This window comes from Gorilla gorilla, chromosome 9, assembly GCF_029281585.2.
Source record: "Gorilla gorilla gorilla isolate KB3781 chromosome 9, NHGRI_mGorGor1-v2.1_pri, whole genome shotgun sequence".
Lineage (NCBI taxonomy): Eukaryota > Metazoa > Chordata > Mammalia > Primates > Hominidae > Gorilla > Gorilla gorilla.
Window position 1 is genome coordinate 70668501 of NC_073233.2, and position 16863 is coordinate 70685363.

The 16863-nt window shown below is 49.9% G+C and overlaps 2 protein-coding genes across 7 annotated transcripts; one reads left to right on the forward strand and one right to left on the reverse strand.

Annotated features, from left to right (window-relative positions):
- Positions 1-1178: 1178 nt before the first annotated feature.
- On the reverse strand, positions 1179-8286 carry ZBTB3 (zinc finger and BTB domain containing 3). Of its 6 annotated transcripts, none has more exons than XM_055354332.2 (3): positions 8061-8286; positions 4643-4744; positions 1179-3939 (listed from the first exon to the last, which is right to left on the reverse strand). In XM_055354332.2, exon 3 carries the CDS (start codon positions 3886-3888, stop codon positions 2320-2322), a length of 1569 nt encoding a protein of 522 aa, XP_055210307.1. In that variant the 5' UTR covers positions 3889-3939; positions 4643-4744; positions 8061-8286; the 3' UTR covers positions 1179-2319. The 6 variants fall into 6 exon arrangements, with proteins under 6 accessions (XP_055210307.1, XP_055210305.1, XP_055210304.1 ...); XM_055354330.2 differs by having other exon boundaries at positions 4620-4744; XM_055354329.2 differs by having other exon boundaries at positions 4463-4744.
- A 3363-nt stretch (positions 8287-11649) lies between these two features.
- Positions 11650-16863, forward strand: POLR2G (RNA polymerase II subunit G). Its single transcript, XM_004051377.4, has 8 exons — positions 11650-11817; positions 11949-12058; positions 13020-13179; positions 15338-15388; positions 15495-15560; positions 15808-15879; positions 16396-16429; positions 16647-16863. The coding sequence occupies exons 1-8, from the start codon at positions 11806-11808 to the stop codon at positions 16658-16660; spliced, it is 519 nt and encodes a 172-aa protein (XP_004051425.2). The 5' UTR covers positions 11650-11805; the 3' UTR covers positions 16661-16863.

Here is a 16863-nt window from a genome sequence, read left to right on the forward strand (position 1 = left end):
CACCAAGCCTGGATAATTTTTCTTTTCTTTTTTTTGAGGTGGAGTTTCGGTCTTGTCACCCAGGCTGAAGTGCAGTGGCGTGATCTCAGCTCACTGCAACCTCTACCTCCTGGGTTCAAATGATTCTCCTGCCTCAGCCTCCCAGGTAGCTGGGATTACAGGCGCCCACCACCACTCCTGGCTAATTTTTGTAGTTTTAGTAGAGACGGTTTCACCATGTTGGCCAGTCTGGTCTTGAACTCCCGACCTCAAGTGATCCGCCTGCATCGGCCTCCCAAAGTGCTGTAATTACAGGTGTGAGCCACCATACCTAGACAATTTTTTTTGTGTTTTTAGTAGAGATGGGGTTTCACCATGTTGGGCAGGCTGGTCACCTCGGCCTCCCAAAGTGTTGGTATTACAGGCATGAGCCACCGCACCTGGAAGAAACAATGTTTTTAACCAGTATAGCAGGCAGGGTGTTTGCAGTGGCAAGCCAGGTTCAAATGCTGGCTTGCCCCTTAACTAGCCTCTGTGACCCTGAACAAGTTAACTTTGATTTCTAAGTCTCAGGTTTATGAACAACAACAAACAAAACAGGAAGTGGACCTCATACCTCCTAACGTTGTTGAGGATTAAATGAGCATTTATACGAAATGTCTGATAAAGCCCAGAAGACAGCTCAACTGCAATAATAAATCATAATTTTATAAGCTTCCTTAATTTCTATACTTCTCCTAAGTAAAGGTTACATCGCCCTCTGCCTGTCCCACTTTTTTCCTCATGAGCAATCTGACCCCTTCCCCTACCCCAAGTACAGATGTAACATTCCAAAAAGAACTGAAGGAGAGCCGTGGCTCACGCCTGTAATCCCAGCACTTTGGGAGGCAGAGGCGGGCGGATCACGAGGTCAGGAGATCGAGACCATCCTGGCTAACATGGTGAAACCCTGTCTCTACTAAAAATACAAAAAATTAGCCGGGCTTGGTGGTGGGCGCCTGTAGTCCCAGCTACTAGGGAGGCTGAGGCAGGAGAATGGTGTGAACCAGGAAGGCGGAGCTGGCAGTGAGCCGAGATCGCGCCACTGCATTCCAGCTTGGGCGACAGAGAGACTCCGTCTCAAAAAAAAAAAAAAAAAAAAGAACTGCAGGAGAGGTATGAAAGCATGCAGGTTTTTAGAAGAAACCAGCCAACACCAGTTCAAAGAAATACTTTCATTGCTAGCTTTATGTTCCAGAACATACAGTGAGAAGCGATTACACCTCAGGAAAATTCCCAGTGCCCTTGGAGAGAGCTGACATAGGCTTTGCCCCATAAAGTCCTGCTTATCTGGCTGGGCAAAGAAAAGGGTAGGAGGCTGGGCATGGTGGCTCATGCCTTTAATCCCAGCACTTTTTAAGGCCAAGGTGGGCAGATCACCTGGGGTCAGGAGTTTGTGACCAGCCTGGCCAACATGGTGAAACCCTGTCTCTACTAAAAATACAGGAATTAGCTGGGCATGGTGGCGCGTTCCTGTAATCCCAGCTGCTCAAGAGGCTGAGTTAAGAGAATCGCTTGAGGCCAGGCACGGTGGCTCAAGCCTGTAATCCCAGCACTTTGGGAGGCTGAGGCGGGCGGATCACGAGGTCAGGAGATCGAGACCATCCTGACTAACATGGTGAAACCCCGTCTCTACTAAAAAATACAAAAAATTAGGCGGGCGTGGTGGGCCGAGATCACGCCACTGCACTCCAGCCTGGGGGACAAAGTGAGACTCCGTCTCAAAAAAAAAAAAAGAATCGCTTGAACCTGGGAGGCAGAGGTTGCAGTGAGCTGAAATTGCGCCACTGCACTCCAGCCTCAGTGACAGAGCAAGACTCTCTCAAAAAAAAAAGGCGGCTGGGCGCGGTGGCTCATGCCTGTAATCCCAGCACTGCGGGAGGTGGAGATGGGCGGATCACGAGGTCAGATCTGTCAGGAGATCGAGACCATCCTGGCTAACACGGTGAAACCCTGTCTCTACTAAAAATAAAAAAAAATTAGCCAGGCATGGTGATAGGCGCCTGTAGTCCCAGCTACTCGGGAGGCTAAGGCAGGAGAATGGCGTGAATCCGGGAGGCTGAGCTTGCAGTGAGCCGAGATCGCGCCACTGCACTCCAGCCTGGGTGACAGAGTGAGACTCTGTCTCAAAAAAATAAAAGATTAAAAAAAAAAAAAAAAAAGAAAAGGGTAGGAACTTTCAGCCTGGGCAGAGCCTTTATTCTTGTCACCCAGCAGGGGTGATAAGGTGCCACCAACCTTCTGAGCTGCCATCTAAGGATGGTAAGAGCAGCCTAGCATCAGCTCATGCTCCCTTAGATGTTAGTTTTTGGGGCCAAGTACAAAATCTTTAGGTGGCCCTCCACCACTGCTGCTCTGTCTGTCTGCTGTTGGGGAGCCAGGGAGAGGCTGCACCCCTAGAAGGGGTCCCACTTCTGGATCTGGTTTGCTGCGTTTGGCCAGGTCCTCATTGTGAGCCTTGCGGATGTGGCGGTAGAGGTCCCCTGACTGCGTGTAGCTCCGCAGGCAGTAGCGGCACTCGTAGGGTCGCTCACGTGTGTGCACCGTGGCATGTCGCCGTAGTGTGTAAGAGCATGAGAAGGTCTTCCCACATGTCTTGCAGGTGGGAACATCCTCAGTAAAAACCCCAAAGCTTCCTGGAGCTGCTTCGTACTCAGAAGACAGGTAAAGTGGCTCATGCAAGGATGCGGGTGCAGGCAGAGGTGAGGTCACCAGTCCTCGATGATACTGCCCTGCACCTGGCAGCAGATGGTAGGGTAGATGAGGGTCTGTTGGCAGGAAGTGGTCACTTGGCCCCACCTCCTCCAGTCCTGCTGCCCCTGGGTCTTCAAAAGCCTCTGGCTGGGAGGGCTGTGCCCCATACACTGCTCCTCCAGATGGGAACGCTCTCTCAGGACCCTGAGGCTGTTCATCTGACACATCAGTCTCTTCATCAGAGATCACAATAGCTTCAACTTTCACCTGGACCAGCTCAGCTTCAGCTGGGGCTGGAGCCTGGGATGGAACTGGAGCTGAGACAGGGGCTGGGGCTGACGTTGGGGCTGAGGCTGGGGGATAGAAGCCTTGCAGTGGTCCTCCAGGATCCTTTGGTTCCACCACCCTCAGACTCTCAGGACCCACATCAAGAGATGGCAGTGGCTCCAATGAAACTGCTGGGATGCCAGAAGAGAAGTAGTTTGTAGGAATGGTCTCAGTGGAGCTACTAGGGCTGGCAAGAGAGACATCAGCCACTGGTGGATGAGGTGCCCGCAGATGTGGTGCGTCAACCTCCATGCCAGGCTGTGTAGTGTCAGCCCCACTAGACATTGGTGGCTCATCTGGAGGACGGACAGTAGGTGAGGGAGCAGCAGAGCCTTTCCATTCCCCTTTGCCCCAATGGCCTGATGTCTCAGCAGATGCCAACGAAGGTTGGGTGCCACGGGAAGTACTAGACAAAAACTCCAAACTAGGAAGCTGTGAGTTGGTTTCCTCCTCCTTCTTGGTACTGTCTGCCTCTGCCAGGGCCCGGGCTTGAAGCCGCCGCTTACACACCTTGACGATGTCATTCATGTGCAAGTAGCTGGCAGCTGCCAGCACATCCTCCACAGGGGTATCCCCTCTCAGGGTCAGCTGGCCAGCATACATAAAGTCCAGAAGCAGCCCAAAGGCTGGGGCTGTGACAATTTCATTGTGAATACACACCAGATCCCTCTTGTCCAATTCCCGCTCCTTGTAGAAAAGCTGGAAGAATGGGCTGCAGGAGGCCAGCACAGCCCGATGGGCCAAGAACTGGGTACTACCCACCATCACGGTGCAGTCACAAAGGAAACCCTGGGACCGCTGCTCCCGGAGGCTCTGCAGCAGCTGCTGACTGTGTTCTGGGAACTCCATAGTACCCCACGAAGGAAAGGGGGCCCAAAAAAGGTCCACACCAGTGGCTCCCTGAGAAAAAAGGAAAGTGAGTTAAGACAGGTAACCTCCCCAGCAACCTTATCAGCCCTTAACTATCACTTGCCACTCCAAAACAATCGCTTAAGTTACTGCCCTTCTTTCTCCTAGGTCACACCCAAAGCTCTCCCATTAGCTCCGCCCACCTCGGCCTAACCTTAGAACAGGCCCCACCCCCGTCCGATAAGCCCTGCCCCCCGGAAGTCCCGCCCCTTAGCCACCCTCCGCTTCCTTGATGCCCACCCGGTAGCGTCCAACGGCTCCACGAAGTAGAGATCTTTTTCGCTCCCAGGCCTTGCCAGGCGATGCCTCTACGCCCCACTTCGAGAACTCCCTAAGCATCTCCCTCACGCATTCCAGGGGCTAAGGACTCCCAGGGTGGGAACTAGCGGAGAAAGCTGATACCTCACCCACCACCAAGCAGCCACAGGGCGAGCTCCGCCCCTTCCCACCTTCTCAGCTTTAACTGGCTTAAGATTGCCCTCCCCTGTCACGGATTGGTCCGCTCTCCACTAACCGTCCTCCCTCTAACTGCCGTCTACAATTGGGTGCTCGCCGCCATCGCTTTTACAGTCAGGCGCTGGATTGGGTGGCGCTCCTGTCCTCAACTTTTCCTTTTCGTCCCGCCTTCCTTGCCTCCGAGCCCTCAGGATTGGCTGAGCTTCTCCTTCTACCTAATCCAGCAGGCAGGAGGTACCCGGCTCCGAGTCGCTGAACGCGGCGCTCTCCTGGCGAGGCTGGAGGTCGGGAACCCTGCAGTGTCGAACCCGAGCTGACAGCACGCCACTCCCGCTACAGGCTGACAGGGAAAAAGAGAAACAACTAGGCCAGGCGCAGTGCTTCACGCCTGTAATCCCAGGACTCTGGGAGGCCGAGGAGGGCGGATCACTTGGGGTCAGGAGTTCGATACCAGCCTGGCCAATATGCTGAAACCCCGTCTCTACTAAAAACACAAAAATTAGCAGGTTTTGGGGGCGCGCGCCTGTAATCCCAGCTATTGGGGAGGCTGAAGCAGGAGAATCACTTGAACCCGGGAGGCGGAGGTTGCAGTGAGTCAAGATCGTGCCACTGCACTCCAGCCTGGGCGACGAAGTAAGACCCTGTCCCCCCACCCCCCCCAAAAAAGAGAACCAACTGGTGACTGTGGGCAATAGCCCCACGTCCCTGAAGTGCGTTTGTCTCTTGAAGGTCCCTTCCTCTCAAAAATTCTAACATTTGCCGGGTTCGGTGGCTCACGCCTTTAATCCCAGCAGTTTGGGAGGCTGAGACGGGCAGATCACTTGACGTCCGGAGTTCAAGAGCAGCCTGGCCAACATAGTGAAACCCCATCTCTACTAAAAATACAAAAATCAGCTGGGCATGGTGGCGCGTGCCTGAAATCCCAGCTACTAGGGAGGCTGAGGCAGGAGAATCTCTTGAACCCAGGAGGCAGAGGTTGCAGTGAGCCAAGATAGCGCCACTGCACTCCAGCCTGGGAGACAGAGCAAAACTCCATCTAAAACAAAACAAACAAAAAAAACATTTTAAGATGCCCTACTGCTCCACTCCTCCAAGCTAAGTTTCCGGGGCTCCCGGCTCAGTGATGGCATGAAAGAAGTAGCAGCTACAGGGATGATGTCGTGGTGTCCCTAGCCTGGACTCTACAGTCAATTTACAGTGAGAGGATAGAGTGTTCTTTGTTTCCAGAGCGTGCTGGGCAGGTGCTGGTAGGAAGGGTAAGAATGGGGTCAGGGTCATAAAATGTCCCAGGACAGGAGAGAAGAAGCAAAAACCGTGTCTACTGAAGAAATCTTTGAGAGTCTCTACACACCCAGAGGAAAAGGCTATAAGTTGGGAGTCACTGATAACTGCCCCGTCTGACCCAGGTAGTGTTACTAGAGGAGTAAACTCAGTGCCCTAATCCTCACTCCTTCACCCACCACCCTAAGCATCTCTACTTTATTCTGCAGTCAGGCCCTCCGATCAGACCTAACCAGAATTAGGGAGAGTTCATCTATACAACAAACTTGTGCTACATACATTCAGGATATGTTGGCCTTAGCTTGAGATCATGCCTCTTCAAGACACTGTATTCATTCTTACAAGCCGTACAATATTTACTGTATAGGAATTAAAACTAAGAAGTGGGCCGGGCACAGTGGCTCACGCCTGTAATCCCAGCACTTTGGGAGTCCGAGGCAGGTGGATCACCTGAAGTCGAGAGTTTGAGACCAGCCTGACCAACATGGAGAAACCCCGTCTCTATTAAAAGTACAAAAATTAGCAGGGTGTGGTGGCGCATGTCTGTAATCTCAGCTACTTGGGAGGCTGAGACAGGAGAATCACTTGATCTTGGGGGGCGGAGGTTGTAGTGAGCCGAGATCGCGCCATTGCACTCCAGCCTGGGCAACAAGAGTGAAATTCCATCTCAAAAAAAAAAGAATAAATAAATAATAATAATAAAAATATAAAAATTAGCTTGGCACCTATAATCCCAGCTACTTGGGAGGCTGAGGCAGGAGAATCCATCTCAAAATATATATATATATGTTTTTATATATACATATATGTAAATATAAATATATAAATTATATAAATATAAAAATATATATATGTATATGTTGTAAATAGAGAAGGGGGACTCTGTGTTGCCCAGGCTGGTCTTGAACTCCTGGGCTCACGTGATCCTCCCAGCTTGGCCTCCCAAAATGCTGAGATTACAGGTGTCAGCCACCAAACCTGACCTTTTTAATTTTTAATTTAATTTAATTTTCATTTATTTTTCTTTTTTTGCGTCTTGCTCTGTTGCCCAGGCTGGAGTGCGGTGGGGTGATCTTGTCTCATTGCAGTTCTGACCCCTCAGGTGATCCACCCACTTTGGCCTCCCAAAGTGTTGTGATTACAGGCATGAGCCACCTTTCCTGGCCTCATATGTATTTATATTTGTTTGTTTGTTTGTTTTGTTTTGAGACAGTGTCTCGCTCTGTCGCCCAGGCTGGAGTGCAGTGGCACGATCTTGGCTCACTGCAAGCTCCGCCTCCCGGGTTCACGCCATTCTCCTGCCTCAGCCTCCCGAGTAGCTGGGACTACAGGCACCGGCCACCACGCCCAGCTAATTTTTTGTATTATTAGTAGAGACGGGGTTTCACTGTGTTAGCCAGGATGGTCTCGATCTCCTGACCTCGTGATCCACCCGCCTCTGCCTCCCAAAGTGCCGGGATTACAGGCATGCGCCACCACACCCGGCTAATTTTGTATTTCTAGTAGAGACAAGGTTTCTCCATGTTGGTCAGGCTGGTCTCGAACTCCCAACCTCGGGTGATCCGCCCGTCTCGGCCTCCCAAAGTGTTGGGATTACAGGCGTCAGCCACCGCCCCCGGCATATATATATATGTATGTATTTTTTTTAAATAGAGATGGAAAAATAACTATTTACCAAAATCAATAAATATGTCGTGAGAATAATGGCATTGTTTTACAGGGGGGTTGGGGGGAGACACTGTTTTTCTCTCCTCTCACACCACCACAACAATCAACAAAGAAGGCTTCTGTGTGACCAAATGTGTTGGTTTTTTCCCCAGTCCACAAGTAAGCAGTTCCAGCTGGGTGTCCTCCTGTTTAATGCCAACACTGTCTACCTGGAGATAACCTCAGATCTCAAATGTTTAGGGTGCAGATCCCAAGACCGCCCTCCCCACCGGCCCCCCAGTACTAGTTTCTTTTCTCTCCTTTTTTCTTTTATTTCTTTTCTTTTCCTTCCTTTTCTTTTCCTTTCTCCTTCCTTCCTTCCTTCCTTCCTTCCTTTCTTTCTCTTTCTTTCTTTGTCTCTCTCTCTCTTTCTTTGTCTCTCTCTCTCTTTCTTTTCTCTCTCTCTTTTCCCCTTTTTCTTTTCTTCTTTCTCTCTCTTGTCTCTCTCTTTCCCCTGCCTCCCTCCCTCCCTCTCTTCTTTTTTTTTTTTTTAAATCAAATTATTGTTTACCAGACATGGCCCCTGACTTCTGATGCTAGTCAAAAGCCCCAGGCTGTTTTACCTATGCCTCTGACTGACCAGCTGTAAATCTAGGCCCCCACAACTCTACTTGGGCTTGGTTAACTTACTAGGGTGGCTCATAGAAATCAGGGAAACACTTACTTACCTTTACTGGTTTATTATAGAGGCTATTTGAAAGGATGCAGATGAAGAGGTGCCTAGGGTGAGGTATGGGGGAAGGGATGTGGAGCTTCCGAGCCCTCTTCCGGTGTGCCACCTTCCAGGAACCTCCAGGTGTTCAGCTATGTGGAGTCTCTGAACCCAGTCCTTTTGGATTTTTGTGGATGCTTCATTATGCAAGCATGACTGCTGAAACGATTGGCCATTGGTGATCAACTCAACAGTTCAGCACCCCCTCCACTCCCCAGAAGTTGGGGGTGGGCTGAAAACCCCAACCTTCCAATCATGCCCTGCTCTTTATGGTGACCAGCCCCCATCCGGAAGCTACCTAGGGCCTGCCAGCCATCAGTTAACATTAGCATACCAAAAAAATCACTTTAGAGATTTAGGAGTTGTATGGCAGAAAATAGGGTCAAAGAAACGTATATTTCACAATATCACACTGTTTCAATAGGAGACAGCTCGATTTTCACATCTGCTTCTATTAGCTATTAGGATATATTGTTTTGATTGAAATACATGAAGAAAATTTAGTCTCACACAGACATGTAACTAGAAGAGCACTTCACCAATCCCCTGAAAGGTTCTTTTGGGGACCACAACTTCAGAATTGCTGTTCTGAGCTTTCAGGCTCTACATACACACACTTTGAGGAGCAGACACAACAATACTTGTCATTGCTTTGGTGTCTTTTTTATCCAAAGTTTCAGTCTCAGGCAGTAGAGTTTACAGTAGTGAAGAATGCGACTTTCCCAGGTGTGAGGGCTCACACTTGAATCCCAACACTTTGGGAGACCAAAGCAAGAGGATCACTTGAGGCCAGAAGTTCAAGACTAGCCTGGTCAACAGAGTAAGACCCACATCTCTGCAAAAAATAAAAAATTACCCGCTCATGGTGACCCATACCTGTAGCTGGGGAATGCAATGAGCACTCCAGCCTGGCAGCCTGGGTGACAGAATGAGACCCTTTCTCAAGAAAAAAAAAAAGGTGGGGCCGGGCGCAGTGGCTCAGGCCTGTAATCCCAGCATTTTGGGAGGCTGAGGCAGATGGATTACCTAAGGTCAGAAGTTCGAGACCAGCCTGGCCAACATGGTGAAACCCGGTCTCTAATAAAAATACAAAAAAAAAAAAAAAAAAAAAAATTAGCTGGGCGTGGTCGTGGGCGCCTGTAATCCCAGCGACTTGGGAGGCTGAGGCAGGAGAATCACTTGAATCTGGGAGGCGGAGGTTGCAGCGAGCCGAGATTGCACCACTAAGTTCCAGCCTAGGCGACAGAGTGAGACTCCGACTCAAAAAAAAAAAGAAAGAAAGAAAAAAGAAAAAAAAAAGGAACACAAGCTTTGGAGCAGGTCAGCTATTCATACGCAAATACCTCCCCTTAATCTTTTTCGGGCTCATTTATAAGGTAGGAATAATAATAGTATCAGTGTCAACCTAAAATAATCCGACGGGTCAGAACCTAATTTAGAGTTTTTTCAAGTGCGAAGTATGAGAATGGAACACCTGGAAACACCAACTCCAGAAGAATGGAGTCAGTGTTGTGAAGTAAGAAAGTTAAGATTTCATTTATATAGGCAAGCACACATGACTTTTTAGCAGGATTACATTTTTCACAGAAGATTGGTACATAGTTATAGCAATTTGGTTGGCTATAGACAATGTTTCTTTTTGGGAAGAGTACATGTAACTTTTTTTTTTCCAATTTTTTTTTTATTTGGAGTTTCGCACTGTTGCCTGGGCTGGAGTGCAGTGGCAAGATCTTGCCTAACTGCAACCTCCGCCTCCCGGGTTCAAGACATTCTTCTGCCTCAGCCTCTGGAGTAGCTGGGATTACAGGCACCTGCCACCACACCCGGCTAATTTTTTGTATTTTTAGTAGAGATGGGTTTTCACTATGTTGGCCAGGCTGGTCTTGAACTTCTGATCTCGTGATTTGCATGTAATTTTTTTTTTTGAGAGGGAGTCGGCCGGGCGCGGTGGCTCACGCCTGTAATCCCACACTTTGGGAGGCCGAGGTGGGCGGATCACCTGAGGTCGGGAGTTCAAGACCAGCCTGACCAACATGGAGAAACCCCGTCTCTATTAAAAAAAAAAAAGAGAGAGGGAGTCTTGCTCTGCCTCCCAGGCTGAAGTGCAGTGGAGCGATCTCGGCTCTTTGCAATCTCAGCTTCCCGGGTTCAAGCAATTGTCCTGCCCCAGCCTCCCCAGTAGCCGAGTAGCCGGGATTACAGGCATAAGCCACCCGTGCCCGGCGCATGTAACATTTTTTAACAGAGGATGAAATAGTCATGGATTTCCTACACTTCAGCCTGGGCGACACAGCAAGACTCCGTCTCAAAAAAAAAAAAAAAAAAAAAAATTAATCTATAATCTGAGAACAGAAGTTGTAAACTATATGTGACTCGCAGTCATATCTCTCTCGAGGCTTAAAGTGTTTTTTGGGCTTCCAATAGCTTTTAAATTTTTTTTTTTTTTTTTTTTTTTTTTGAGACTCCGTCTTGCTTTGTCGCCAGGCTGGAGTGCAGTGGCGCGATCTCAACTCATTGCAACCTCCGCCTCCCGGGTTCAAGCGATTCTCCTGCCTCAGCCTCCTGAGTAGCTGGGACTACAGGCACGTGCCACCACGCCCGGCTAATTTTTTGTATTTTTAGTAGAGACGGGGTTTCGCCATGTTAGCCAGGATGGTCTCAATCTCCTGACCTCATGATCCGCCCGCCTCAGCCTCTCAAAGTGCTGGTATTACAGGTGTAAACCACAGCGCCCGGCCTAAATTTCATTATTTTCTGTAGCTTCTTGGCCTTTTGGCTGAGGCTTGTGTACATTTTTTTTATTTCTACACCAATTTCTGTAGATTATTATGAGAATTAAGGGAGAGAATTATATCAAGCGCTTAGCACAGTGTCTGGCATCTAGGAAGAAAGTAGTAAGTGGTAGCATTTATTTATTTATTTAATTTATTTATTGAGATGGAGTTTCGCTCTTGTTGCCCAGGCATCTAGGAAGAAAGCAGTAAGTGGTAGCATTTATCTATCTATCTATCTATCTATCTATCTATCTATCTATCTATCTATCTATCTATCTAATCTATCTATCTATCTATCTGTTGAGATGGAGTTTCGCTCTTGTTGCCCAGGCTGGAGTTCAGTGGCAAGATCTCGGGCCGCCTCCCAGGTTCAAGCAATTCAGATAGTTGCCGGCCGGGCGCGGTGGCTCACTCCTGTAATCCCAACACTTTGGGAGGCCGAGGTGGGTGGATCACCTGAGGCTGGGAGTTTGAGACCAGCCTGACCAACATGGAGAAACCCTATCTCTACTAAAAATACAAAATTAGTCAGGTGTGGTGGCACATGCCTTTAATCCCAGCTACTCGGGAGGATGAGGCAGGAGAATCGCTTGAACCCGGGAGGCGGAGGTTGCAGTGAGCCGAGATCGCGCCACTGCACTCCAGCCTGGGCAACAGAGGGAGACTCCGCCTCAAAAAAAAAGAAGTTGCCGTTTGATGGCTGCGGGGCGGGGATGAGGGGCGGGGCTTAGTCGTTCTCGCCCACGACGGCGAGGCCCAATCAGACCCGCGGAGCTGGTGGAGTTCCGCCCTCGCGGAGAAGGTGGAGTTCCGCCCTCCTAGTCGCAGCAAGCGCGGAACTGGGGTTGCGGCGTCTAAGTGTGTTTCCGGTGGATTCCCAGGGACTGTCGGAGGTGTGGACTCTGCCTGCCTACCTGGTCTGGGAAGATGTTCTACCACGTGAGCAGGGCTCAGGGTGGCGGCAAGGGCTGGGTGGAAAGGAAGAGCAAGGCCAGGCGCCGGCGCGAGGCTCCCCTTGTCCAGTAACCTGCCAGCGCCTGGCCTGGTCGCCATCCCACTTTTCTCCGCAGATCTCCCTAGAGCACGAAATCCTGCTGCACCCGCGCTACTTCGGCCCCAACTTGCTCAACACGGTGAAGCAGAAGCTCTTCACCGAGGTAGAGGGGACCTGCACAGGGAAGTGAGTGTCGAGCTCACCGCACCGCCAGATCGTTCGATGCGCACACGGGGCGCTATACCTGCAACCCCTCCCCAACTCCTACTCGTCCTGCCACCCACTCTGGGGACCCCTCTCCTCTCTCAGGCAGCCAGTTGCTTCCCGCTTTGGGTTCCCAGGGCGCCCTCTGCAATGCTGGACAATAAGACTTCCTTCTCTCAGCTGAGATTGGTCATTCATTTACTCCTCAAACATTTTAAAAACCCTTGGTGTGTGCCAGGACCCGTGTTGGGCTCAGAACAAGGTAGAATGGGAACAAGATAGAATGAGGACAGCCCCTGTGGAGCTCACAGTGTAATCATTGTTCCTGTGTCTGCTCTCCCTCTGTCATTCTGCTGGTTTTCTCTTATCCCCTGTGCCCGGCACCACACACCATGGGCCTCTATATATCTTCTGAATGAATGACCAGAAAAAGCAGATCGAGAGTTTGGGGGAGGAAGGAAGTAGGCTGGGATTTGACCATCTCTGGGCTTTGCACAGAGGGGCCTCTCTGATATTAATGAGCTGGGACCCAGCTCAGGGCAGTGGAGTACTTGGGCCTCCAGCATCAGAAAAACCTGCAGGAACATGCAGATTCCTGAGCCTCCTTATTCCCTACAGAATCAAGACTGTCTGGGGCAGACCTGAGAATCTGCATTTTAAGAAGATGATTCTCAGGCATCCCGAAGATTGAGATCTGTTGCCTCAAGGACTCCAGCCTTCTTGGACATTTATTGTGAAATTACCAGAACAGCATTTGGTCTTACACATAGTGATCTCTGTTCTGTCTTCTTTTGGTCATTAAGCTCTCTGGGAGCAGAGGTGCTATCTACTTGTCCTTTTGCTCTCCCCGACCCTACCCCCAAGAGCTCAGTGACTTTTATTGCAGATGTCTTTAGAGGCTCTTGGACACACAGTGTCTTCCTGTTTCTCATCCTCCTTGCAGGTATGGCTTTGTAATTGCTGTCACCACCATTGACAATATTGGTGCTGGTGTGATCCAGCCAGGCCGAGGCTTTGTCCTTTATCCAGTTAAGTACAAGGCCATTGTTTTCCGGCCATTTAAAGGGGAGGTCGTGGATGCTGTTGTCACTCAGGTCAACAAGGTGAGACCATACATTGGGGAGGCAGTGGGGTAGTCTCTCGGAAGATCTGGGTTGGGTTCTGGCTCCACTTCATAACGCTGTGCCTTTGGCTAAGTCACTTCACTTTTTTTTTTTTTTTTTGAGAGAGAGTTTTGCTCTGTTGCCCAGGCTGGAGTGCAGTGGTGCGATCTTGGCTCACTGCAACCTCTGCCTCCTAGGTTCAAGTGATTCTCCTGCCTCGGCCTCCCAAGTAGTTGGGACTAAAGGCACGTGCCACCATGGCCGGCTATTTTTTTTTTTTTTTTGAGACAGAGTCTCGCTTTGTCACCCAGGCTGGTGTGCAGTGGCGAGATCTCCACTCACTGCAAGCTCCGCCTCCTGGGTTCACACCATTCTCCTGCCTCAGCCTCCCGAGTAGCTGGGTCTACAGGTGCCCACCACCACACCTGGCTAATTTTTTGTATTTTTAGTACAGACGGGGTTTCACTGTGTTAGCCAGGATGGTCTCGATCTCCTGACCTTGTGATCCACCCGCCTCGGCCTCCCAAAGTGCTGGGATTGCAGGCTTGAGCCACCGCACCTGGCCTGCACTTTCAAATTATATGGTAATCTTGCCCTGCCTAACTCAGAGGGCAAGAGAGTCAGTATTAATAGTCATAACAATAAAAGCCTGTGTTGATTGAGTAGTTACTATGGGCTAGGTGATGTGCAGAGACTCAAAATGACTCTAAAAGGTGGGTTTTTTTTTTTTTTGAGACGGAGTCTAGCTCTGTTGCCAGGCTGGAGTGCAGTGGCGCAATCTCGGCTCACTGCAACCTCCGCCTCTGGGTTCAAGCGATTCCCCTGCCTCAGCCTCCCAACTAGCTGGGACTATAGGCATGCGCCACCACGCCCAGCTCATTTTTGTATTTTTAGTAGAAATGGGGTTTCTCCATGTTGGTCAGGCTGGTCTCGAACTCCCGACCTCAGATGATCTGCCTGGCTCAGCCACCCAAAGTGCTGGGATTATAGGCGTGAGCCACCGTGCCCGGCCAGTGGGTGCTTTTTACAGAAGCTGAAGCTTGGAAGAAGTTAAGTGTACTGGCCAAGATCATGTGGCCAACAGGTGTTCAAATCTTGGACTAACACGTCCCAGGCCTAAGCTCTTTAATACTTTAAAATGAAAGCTTAGGCTGGGCGCGGTGACTCACATCTGTAATCCCAGCACTTTGGGAGGCTGAGGTGGGCAGATCACCTGAGGGTGGGAGTTCAAGACCAGCCTGGCCAATATGGTGAAACCCCATCTCTACTAAAAATACAAAAATTAGCCAGGCATTGTGGCATGTGCGTGTAGTCCCTGCTACTCGGGAGGCTGAGGCATGAGAATCACTTGAACCTGGGAGGTGGAGGTTGCAGTGAGCTGAGATTGCATCACTGCACTCCAGAGTGGAGAACAGAGCGAGATTCTGTCTCAAAGTAAATACGTAAATAAATACAAATGAAAGCTTTAAAAAAAAGAGAAAAGGGCTGGGTGCGCTGGCTCACACCTATAATCCCAGTGCTTTGGGGGGCAGAAGTGGGAAGATTGCTTGAGCCTAGGAGTTTGAGACAGCCTGGGCAACATATCAAGACTCTGTCTCTACAAAAAGTTTGGTTAAAAATTAGCCTAGCATGGTGGTGTGCACCTGTGGTTTCAGCAACTTGGGAGGCTGAGGTGGTAGGATCGCTTGAGCCCAGGAGTTCAAATTTACAGTAAGCTGTGATCGCACCACTACTTTCCAACCTGGGCAACAGAGTGAGACCCTGTCTCAAAATTTAAAAAGCAAAAAACAAAAACACAACACTTGAGGGGACAAAGAAAAGGCAAGATCACTCTTTTGTTTTTTTTTTTTTTTTGAGACAGAGTCTTGCTCTGTTGCCAGGCTGAAGTGCAATGGTGCGATCTCGGCCCACTGCAACCTCCGCCTCCTGGGTTCAAACGATTCTCCTGCCTCAGTCTCCTGAGTAGCTGGGATTAGAGGTGCACGCCACCATGCCCGGCTAATTTTTGTATTTTTAGTAGAGACGGGGTTTCACCATGTTGGTCAGGCTGGTCTCAAACTCCTGACCTCGTGATCCACCGGCCTCGGCCTCCCAAAGTGCTGGGATTACAGGCGTGAGCCACCGTGCATGGCCGTAAGATCACTCATTTCTTTTCTAGGTTGGACTCTTCACAGAAATTGGGCCCATGTCTTGCTTCATCTCTCGACATGTAAGTCTGGGCACACCGGGTGGGGCTGAGGAAGAGAGATACCCATTCATTACCATCTGTTGAAGCATCCATTTAAAGTGCTAACCTAATCTCACTTTCCTTTCAGTCCATTCCTTCAGAGATGGAGTTTGATCCTAACTCCAACCCACCATGTTACAAGACAATGGATGAGGTGAGTGGACAGAAAGAAGTCAGGGAGACAAGGAGAGAATCAGCCATCCTGAGGGAGAATATTGGCCTGGGGATGGCTGAGTACAGATGGTCCCCGAATTACCATGGCTTGATTCATGATTTTATGACTTTACGATGGTGTGAAAGTGATGTGCATTCAATATGCCCCCGGGCTTACAGTGAAGTGGTTGTGATGTAACTTCTCATAAACTGAGGAGCATCTGTACACTGTTCCCTCCTCTCCTCAGGATATTGTGATTCAGCAGGACGATGAGATCCGCTTAAAGATTGTGGGGACCCGTGTGGACAAGAATGACATTGTGAGTCTTTTCCCCACCTCTCTACCTATACCAGGTTGAGCTGAGAACTGTCGATTTCTTTTTTTTTTTTTTTTTTTTTGAGACGGAGTCTTGCTCTGTCACCCAGGCTGGAGTGCCGTGGCGCGATCTCGGCTCACTGCAAGCTCTGCCTCCTGGGTTCACGCCATTCTCCTGCCTCAGCCTCCCGAGTAGCTGGGACTACAGGCGCCCGCCACCACGCCTGGCTAATTTTTTATATTTTTAGTACAGACAGGGTTTCACCATGTTAGCCAGGATGGTCTCGATCTCCTGACCTAGTGATCCACCTGCCTCGGCCTCCCAAAGTGCTGGGATTACAGGCGTGAGCCACTGCGCCTGGCCGAGAGCTGTCGATTTCTTACCACCCACAGTTTCAGGGGGTTCTACGCTCTTCTGCCAGGAAGAAGGGATGGATGGGCAGAAGGCCTGGGGCTGCAGAGTGGAGGTTGGTTCTGTGCTCATCTTGGCTTCACTTTCTTTTTACCATCTTTCTTGCAGTTTGCTATTGGCTCCCTGATGGACGATTACTTGGGTGAGTGCCTGATCATAGGTGCTGGGGTTATTGCCTGGAGAAGGGATGTGTGGGGGTGGGGAGTAATATAGGATTCAATGCCCAAATCAGAGAGACAGAAGAAACTTTCATGCTGTCTGCTTGAAAGATCCAGGACATGTGCCTTGGGATGAGGAGTACATGGTTGTGGCTACCCTAAATTCCGGTTCTAACTGATACGCTTTTTCTGGTTTTGCAGGGCTTGTAAGCTGAGCCTGGTGGCCTCCTACCCTTGGTCCTACTCTAGGAAGTGTGATTATCACACTTATCATGTTGTCCAGAGGTCCAGTCTGGCTGCTGTTGTGGAGGCAAGGAAGGCAACTCATCCCAGAAGGCATCTGGTGCTTCTTGTAGCTTAACTACTGCCTCCTGATTTTTCAGTATGTGTTCTAAGTATAAAAAGTCCTTGGTTCTCA